This window comes from Mus pahari, chromosome 6 (genome assembly GCF_900095145.1).
Source record: "Mus pahari chromosome 6, PAHARI_EIJ_v1.1, whole genome shotgun sequence".
Lineage (NCBI taxonomy): Eukaryota > Metazoa > Chordata > Mammalia > Rodentia > Muridae > Mus > Mus pahari.
Genome location: NC_034595.1, coordinates 83,725,443 through 83,734,037, shown reverse-complemented (window position 1 = coordinate 83,734,037; position 8,595 = coordinate 83,725,443). Strand labels below are relative to the sequence as shown.

Below are 8,595 nucleotides of genomic sequence, written 5' to 3'. Positions count from 1 at the left end.
TTCAAGGCCAGCCTAGGCAATGTGAAATCCTGCCTAAAAAAAAAAAAAAAAAAAAAAAAAAAAAAAAACCAGACAAACAAACAACAACAATAATAATAACAGCTATTATTTTTTTTTAATTTGGTATATGGGTATTTTTTTGTTTTGTTTTTTTTAGATTTATTTATTATTATAAATAAGTACACTGTAGCTGTCTTCAGGCACACAGAAAGAGGGCATCAGATCTTATTATGGGTGTTGTGAACCACCATGTGGTTGCTGGGATTTGAACTCAGGACCTTTGGAAAAGCAGCCAGTGCTCTTACCCACTGAGCCATCTCACCAGCCCTGTGTACAGGTGTTTTGGCTGCATGTATGTCTGTGCAGCATGTGCATGCTTGGTGCCCATGGAGGCCAGAAAAGCATCACACCCCTCTGGAACTGGAGTTATACGTTAGGTTGCTCACAATCCCCTGTAACTCCAGCCCCTGCGGGATCCAACTGCTCTGGCCTCTGTGGTCACCTACACTTACGTGCTCACATCTATACACAGTTAAAAGAAATAAAGGCAAATTTAAATTCTTAAATAAAAAAATAAATTAAAAAAAAAAATAAAAGACTAAGCCAGGTGTGGTGGCACACACCTTTAATCCCAGCACTCGGGAGGCAGAGGCATGCGGATTTATGAGTTTGAGGCCAGCCTGGTCTACAAAGTGAGTTCCAGGACAACAGTCAAGGCTATACAGAGAAACCCTGTCTCGAAAAACAAAACAAAACAAAAACAAACAAACAAAAAAAAAACCTGAGCTAAAAATCTATAGAATAGAAAAAGGATGGCGGGAATGAAAGAGTCAGAGCTGAGGTTGGGGCTGTGACTGGGTGGTGTGTGCTGGGTTCCCGAACTGCCTTCTCCCCACAGTGCGCAGCAGCATCGTCAAGATCCCGTCTACGCTGGAGGTGGAGGTAGAAGACGTCACTGCCTCCTCCCAACACATCCACTTCTTCAAACCATTGCGGCTGAGCGAGGTGTTGGCCGGGGGAGGTCCCTTCCCTCTGTCGCTGGAGATCCTGGAGGTTCCTGAGGGTCCGCCCATCTTCCTCAGCCCGTGGGTGAGCTTCCTACGCAAAGGCCAGAGGCTCTGCATCTATGGTCCAGCCTCACCACCCTGGCGGGTTGTGGCCTCAAGCAAGAGCCGAAGGGTGCCCAGATACTTCCTGCTGTCTGGGGCCTACCAGGGCAAGCTCAAGCGGAGGCCAAGGGAGTTCCCCACGGCCTACGACCTTTTGGGTGCTCTCCAGCCAGGCCGGCCCCTCCGGGTGGTAGCCACAAAAGACTGTGATGGGAACGAGGAAGAGAATCCTGACTTTTCTTTCTTGACGGTGGGTGATCGGCTGGAGGTGCAGAGGGCAGGCCAGGTCTGTGGGACCAAAGGCCAGGACATAGATGTTCTGATCTGTCAGCGGCTGAGTGAGCAGTCTGGAGAGGAAGACGAGGACTTGGAGGAGGACGAGGAGGAGGTAGAGGACAAAGAACAGGTTCTGCTACCCCTCTACCTCTCTGGGAGCTTCGTGGAGGAGGTGAATGACAGCCGACGCTATTGCCTAGCGGATCTCACGGCCCAGTACTCCCTGCCCTGTGACGTCAAGGTGGTGGCCAAGGATAACCGGCATCCCACTGACCCTCTGGCTTCCTTCCCTGGCCTGCGGCTGGAGGAGAAGCTCACAGAGCCCTTTTTGGTGGTAAGCCTGGACTCCCAGCCAGAAATGTGCTTTGAGATCCCTCCCCGGTGGCTGGACCTGACTGTGGTGGAGGCCGAGGGACAGCCAGCCCAGGTGGCTCGGCCGCTGTCCGTCGCTCCCGTGGAGGAACTGTCAGAAGCTTTTTACTACAGCCTCCGGAAACTGCCAGCCTCTGAGAGCCAAGCCCCGCCGCCCAGGCCCCCGAAGAGCCAGGGTATCAATAAGAAGCAGCAGAACATACAGAGTTGTAAGGAGAGCAGTGTAAAGGTATGGCTAGAACCTCACGGGCAGGGAGGGGTCACCCGTTAGGCTCACCCTGGGTCCTTCCCTTGCTTTTTTTTTTTTTTTTTTTTTTTTAAGATTTATTTATTTATTATTATATGTAAGTACACTGTAGCTGTCTTCAGACACTCCAGAAGAGGGAGTCAGATCTCATTAAGGATGGTTTGAGCCACCATGTGGTTGCTGGGATTTGAACTCTGGACCTTCGGAAGAGCAGTCGGGTGCTCTTACCCACTGAGCCATCTCACCAGCCCCCTTCCCTTGCTTTTCACCTGGGATGATTCTCGGTTGTATTGAACTTGCAGCTCACTAAGTTCTATTCTTTGTACCAGTTATTCCCACTTGGACCTCATGATCTTTTTTTTTTTTTTTTTTAATCTGCATGTTGAGCATTCTAAAACACAACAGCCATTTTTCTATTTATTTATTTATTATATATAAGTACACTGTAGCTGTCTTCAGACACTCCAGAAGAGGGAGTCAGATCTTGTTATGGATGGTTATGAGCCACCATGTGGTTGCTGGGATTTGAACTCCTGACCTCTGGAAGAGCAGTCGGGTGCTCTTACCCACTGAGCCATCTCACCAGCCCTCATGATCTTTTTGTTTGTTTTGTTTTGTTGTTTTTTTCGAGACAGGGTTTCTCTGTGTAGTCCTGGCTGTCCTGGAACTCATTTTGTAGACCAGGCTGGCCTCGAACTCAGAAATCCTCCTGCCTCTGCCTCCTGAGTGCTGGGATCAAAGGCTTGCGCCACCATGCCAGGCTCAGGCCTCATGATCTTAAAGCTGATGTAGTTATCAGTATTTTATGATTGGGAAAATGAAGACCAAGATTCTGACAGGCACCTGAAGTCGGGGTTACTAAGTGGAAGGCCTGACTTTGAGTGTGGATATTGTGACTCAAAGTTCCTGGTGCTTTTCCTTTCTGTCACCTTCTGGCCACTTCCCTGTGGAGCATCGTCTGTTCTTCCCTAGACCTTTGCAGTCCTCCCCGGTAGCTCTTAGGATGGCCTCCTGACCTAGTTTGGTTTATGTTGCTGTGAGAAAACGCACCAACCAAAAGCCACTTAAGAGGAAGAAGGGTTTTGGTTCACAATTCCCGGTTACAGTCATTCACTGTAGGGAAGGCACAGAAGCAGGGGCTTGAGACAGCTGGCCATGGCACGTGGAGCAGAAAGATCGGGTGCATTGCTCTAGCTTTCTTGTTGACTTTCTTGCTTTCAGAGAATTCAGAGTCCAGCATAGGAAATGGTGTCGCCCACAGTGGGCTCAGTTGCCCTATGCTGATTGGCAGTCAGGAAAACCCCCCATAGTTAAACCCACAGACCTAACTGACCAAGGTAATTCCTCATCAAGACTCTGTCCAGGAGTGATAAGTTAACAGTTAACAATAACCTCCATAGCTCTAAATCCTCATCTGGTCACCTGCTGGGCACTGGGTTTAAAGCTTCAGTGGCTCCACATGGCATCGGGGTCCCTCATGAGTTGACTGCAGCCTGGCATTCCTGGGCCACCTCTCACCACTACTTCCTGCATCCCACTCCTACCACAGCAAGGCTCTGGTTTGGCCTGTTGCAACCCATTAGACCCATGGCTAGGACCTTTATTCCTTCTTCAAGCTCCAGAATAGGCGAGGCCGACTCCTGGGCCGAGTTGGCCCTGTTCTGTCACCTCACTGCTGTGTCCACTGCCATTTCCACTCACTATCTCTCTCCCTTCCTAAAAAGAGAGCCAGGCAGGATATTTTTTGGGGGGGGAGGTGGCAGGGAGGGGCAGAGAGCAGAAATCCCACCTCTCCAAGGGTGCTGCTGAATGAGCCAAGGGGAATCAAAGAGTGGGGATCCTGGCTTAGGCTACCTCTTCAAGCCTCCATCTGTCTTAGTGATTGACATGCTAGGACTTCTCCCACAAGCCCTTTAGTTACTTTCTGTTTGTCTTTAGCTTGCCAACTTGGTGGCTGACCCCACCTTACCCTTACAGGTCGCACTCCACATGCACGCACACACACAGACACACGCACCAGCATTCTCTTTACAGTTGAGATAATATGATTTCACATAGCTAGGAGGATGGCACGGCGGGTTTTGAACTCAGCCTTGACTCTCCAGCCAGTGTGACTCAGCTCTCCAAAGTATACTTGGTGAACTCAATAGGACAGGTATACTGTTTCGGGACCTCAGGAGGCCTGAACTTATTGTCATATAGTCACATGGCAGTGGATAATGAGTCCTTGAGGAGTTTCAGTCTCAAGAGGGACTTCTGTCCATGAGAAGCCTGACCCAGAAAAGCACACAGCCAGTTGTCGCTGTAGGGTGACTCGGTCTCGTGGCCTCAGCAGCTGATGCTTGAACCTTTACTGATGTCTGGTTTGATTGTTTTTAATCTTGCTCAGCCTCCAGTTGTAGAACCGCGGAAATCCTGCCCGCAGCCTCAACTCAAGGCCAAGGCGAACACCTTGGAAGCCCTTCCCAAGAACAAATCAAATGTCTACAGCAAGGTTTCTGTCCACAAGAAAGACCAGAAATCCAACCCCCAAATGCAGAGTCCAGGTGAGTTTGGACCATCAAAGCCATCTCCCATCTCTGATAGCTCTGCCAGGGGACCCTAGTGTGGTCCTAGTTTGAGAGCCAAGCTAATATGGAGTGGGACAGGTGGAAAGGTCTCGCTAGTCTCTCCTGTAGATTCCAGACCCCAGCGACACAGTCCAGTCCTAGACGTGATGCCCTCTGTGACAAACCGGACAGTAAAGTGGCCGCCGTATTCAAGGAAAGTGAACTGTGGTTGCTGAGCTAGTCAGGCCAATCCATTCCCTGTAGGAGATGACACTGAAGGTGGGAAGGAACTTGCCTAAAGATAAAGATTTGGAATGACCTGGACTGTCTTTTCTTCTTCAGTGCTGAGTATGAAACCCAAATCTTTGAGCTCCCTCGGCAAGCATTCCACCATGGAGTCCTATGTGGCTGACCCAGAGATGGATAAACACGACTATGAAGAAATTTGAGCACGTTCAGAAAAAGTCATCTAGGTGCTGGGGAAGCCACACTTCCAGTTGCCACCCCACGGGATTGGGATACTAGCTAACTCTTGGAGGACCTAGGGCAGAGTCTCAAGGGACTTAAGACTCCAACGGGCATGGGACCGATGCTATTCCTGCCTCTCTGGGTTCCAGGTCGGCTTGGTCCCAGAAAGTTGCATGTGACACCCTCAACCTTAAGAGCATTGGTGTCCAGAGAAGCCATTCAGGTTCTGGGTCCTCCTATGCTCATCAGTTGTCCCACTACTAGGCACAGAGAAGAAACAAAGGCCACCAGCTTCAGCATTGCCCTGCCTCTCAGTAAAGAGAACTCAGTTCTGATTGCAAAACCCAATGCAGGCCACCTCCTTTGTTCGCTCTGCAGAGTTGCAGGCCCTGCGCCTAGTGGCAGACAGTATTCTCTTGTTGGTAGAACTCGGGTCATGATCAATAATGCCCAGTAAATGGGCTTGTGTGACTGAATGTGGGAATCTGCCTCCAAGAATAAAATCCTAGGTAAGACACTAGTTCTCCAACTCTGTTAGTGAAAGTAAGAGAGCTAATTTACAAAGGTGGAGGGACTGGAGAGATGGCTCAGTGGTTAAAAGCACTTTGCTGCTCTTACAGAGAATACAAGTTCAGTCCCTGCACCTACATCAGGTGGTTCACGACTACCTCTCACTCCAGCTGCAGGGGATCCAACACCTGCTTCTGGACCCTGAGCACTCCATTCATGTGTACAGCCTTGCCCCTGCCACCCCCCACAATTAGACACAATTTAAACATTTACAGCTGGGTTCGGTGGTGTACACCTTTAACCTCTGGAGGCAGAAGCAGGTAGATATCTGTGAATTCCAAGTCAGCCTGATCTACATATTTATTTATTAAACAAGATCAAGAAACTCTGGAGACCCAAAGTTGTGGAAATCTGGCAGGCCTTGGGTGGTACTCTGACACTGTTAAAGAAAGCTGTTAGGTGACTGACTACCCAAGATCATCTTATCTAAAGCCTCAAAATAAAAAACGACACAGCGTCTGTATGAGTGACATTTATTGTCTTGTCTCTGCGCCAGACCCTTTAGAAACCACACCCAAACCTTGAACTTTTTTTTTTCTTGGTTTTGAGAGCTAGGCTTTCTCTGTGTAGCCCTGGAGGTCCTGGAAATCACCCTGTAGATCAGGCTGGCCTGATCCACCTGCCTCTGCCTCCCAAGTGCTGGGATTAAAGGCGTGTGCCACCACTGCTGGGCCAAACCTTGAACTCTTACAAAGAAACCGCTGCCTGATTTTTAGATTGGGCAACAGGCTTAGTGACCAATGGTCCAGGAGGTAGAAGAGACCAGTGGTTAAGGAGAGGGCTCCAAAGGCAAGTCCGGACTGAGCTTCCCAGCTCTCCATGGACCAGCTGCCGGATGTCAGCAGGTTATTTCATTTTAGGCTTTAGTTTCATGACTTGTAAACAATGATTTGAGGATTCAAGGATCAACTTAGGTATTTACAAGGCATTTAGTACCTGTACCTGGTACTCACTCTTAGTATCGCTGTTAATCAAAGTCACACAGCTGTGTCTCCCTCCAGTCTCTGGTTTCCAAGCCTGTCATCTCCTCATGGAAGTCATTGTGTTAAAAAACAACCCGATGGTTCCCTGGATTCTTTTTTTAAAAGATTTATTTATTTACTATATGTAAGTACACTGTAGCTGTCTTCAGACACTCCAGAAGAGGGCATCAGATCTTGTTACGGATGGTTGTGAGCCACCATGTGGTTGCTGGGATTTGAACTCTGGACCTTGGGAAGAGCAGTCGGGTGCTCTTACCCACTGAGCCATCTCACCAGCCCTCCCTGGATTCTTATCGGGGAGTCTTAAACTGTGCTCAGAGCTGGAGACAAGAGGACAAATACAAACTTTGTCCATGCAACTTCCAGGGTTGGTCTAGGCGAGTTGTGTGAAGCTATCTGTCACATGCTGGTTTGAAAAGTGAGAACGGCAAGCTAGGGAAGCCACAGACAAGACAGGGGACAGATCAAAAGATTACAGCTGTTTTGAGAGTGGGTCCAATTTGAATTAGATTCTAGACATTGTACCTGTGTGTGCTCCTGTTTGCCCCTCTCTGGGCTGCTTGGACCTGTCCTTGCAGGTCCCCTGACCTTTATACCTTGGAATAGCGTTCTCCAGGTGGCTCCTACAAGCTGTTGGCCAGTCCAATCTACGGGGATCTCATCCACCAGCTTCTGCTCGTCTCCCCAGAAGCCAGTGTTCACTGTCCTGTAAGATCCAGGGACAGGCCCTAGAGTAGCAATACGCAAGATCTTGAGGAAGTTCCTTCCTGGCTCTGAGCCACCAGTGGGTGAACCAATAGCCAAGGTGCCTCTGGCTTTCACTTCCGCGTATCTTGGCACACAGTTGAATACGCCTCAAACGGAGGGCAGAAAAGAGGGATACTAGTTCCTCTAAAATAGGATTTCTGGGTCTGGAGAGATGGCTTTCTTGTAGAGGGCTCCTGTTTGGTTCCTCAAACCCACACAGCCACTCACAGTTGCCATCAGTTCTTGGGACTCTCACTCTTCTGGCTCTGCACAAACATGCACACACATACATATTAGGCAAAATGCTCATACACATAAAAATAAAGAATTTTTGAGTAGTCAAGTTGCCTCAGTGTAGAGAAAGGAATCGATTTGCTTTTTTTTTTTTTTTTTTTGAGACAGGGCTTCTCTGTGTAGCCTGGTAACTAGAGGAAACCGGGAACCTGTGAAAGTACCCTGTCATACAATCCATACTGGAACATGTTTTTTCTCAGTCATTTCCGTTATCTAAGAATAGACCCATAACTAATAACATAACTGGTTAGCTGAGCCTTACCTAGAGGTGTGGCTGCTCAGAACTAGTCTGTCTAGTAAACAGCCAGATGCTTACCATCAGCACTCATGGTGGGAACTCAACTAGAAGCAGGCAGTTCTTATTTGCATGTTCCACACCACAAACTCCACTCCCAAATTGTTTCCATTCAAGACCTTTGACATCTGTGAGTGTATTTCCTCTTCTTCAAGAACAGCTGTTGTGACATCTCACGGCCAACTCAGCTCAAGAACACAGTCAGCACCAACATTTAAGGCCCAAGTCACCACTGCCAGGGGCTGACAGCCCTGTGGATGGCAGGCAAGTGCTTCACTACTGTGAGCTGTAACCCCAGCTCAAGGTCTGTTCACAATCTGTGGTGGCAATGGCACATGCTATGCACAACCACAAACCCCCGATAAGCCTGATGACCAGAGCTGAATCCCTGGAATACACAACAGAAGGTGACTCTACACTGTACATAGAAAAAGCAGAGCCGGGCGTGGTAGCGCACGCCTCTAATCCCAGCGCTCGGGAGGCAGAGGCAGGCGGATTTCTGAGTTCAGGCCAGCCTGGTCTACAAAGTGAGTTCCAGGACAGTCAGGGCTACACAGAGAAACCCTGTCTCAAAAAACAAAAAAATAAATAAATAAATAAAGAGAGAGAGAGAGAGAGAAAGCAGACTCCACCAAGCTGTCCTCTGACTTCCACACTCACAATAAGTAAGCGCTAAAAATAAAAC

General features: G+C 48.7%; 1 protein-coding gene across 1 annotated transcript in view; it reads left to right on the top strand.

Moving 5' to 3' along the window:
* The window catches only part of Themis2 (thymocyte selection associated family member 2), a 17,309-nt gene extending 11,251 nt beyond the window's left edge, over positions 1–6,058 (top strand). The window contains exons 4-6 of the mRNA XM_021200778.1: positions 899–1,986; positions 4,394–4,550; positions 4,896–6,058. Of these exons, the coding sequence (XP_021056437.1) occupies positions 899–1,986; positions 4,394–4,550; positions 4,896–5,002 (1,352 nt within the window). The 3' untranslated portion in view covers positions 5,003–6,058. The remainder of the gene's footprint in view (positions 1–898; positions 1,987–4,393; positions 4,551–4,895) is intronic.
* Positions 6,059–8,595: the final 2,537 nt, after the last annotated feature.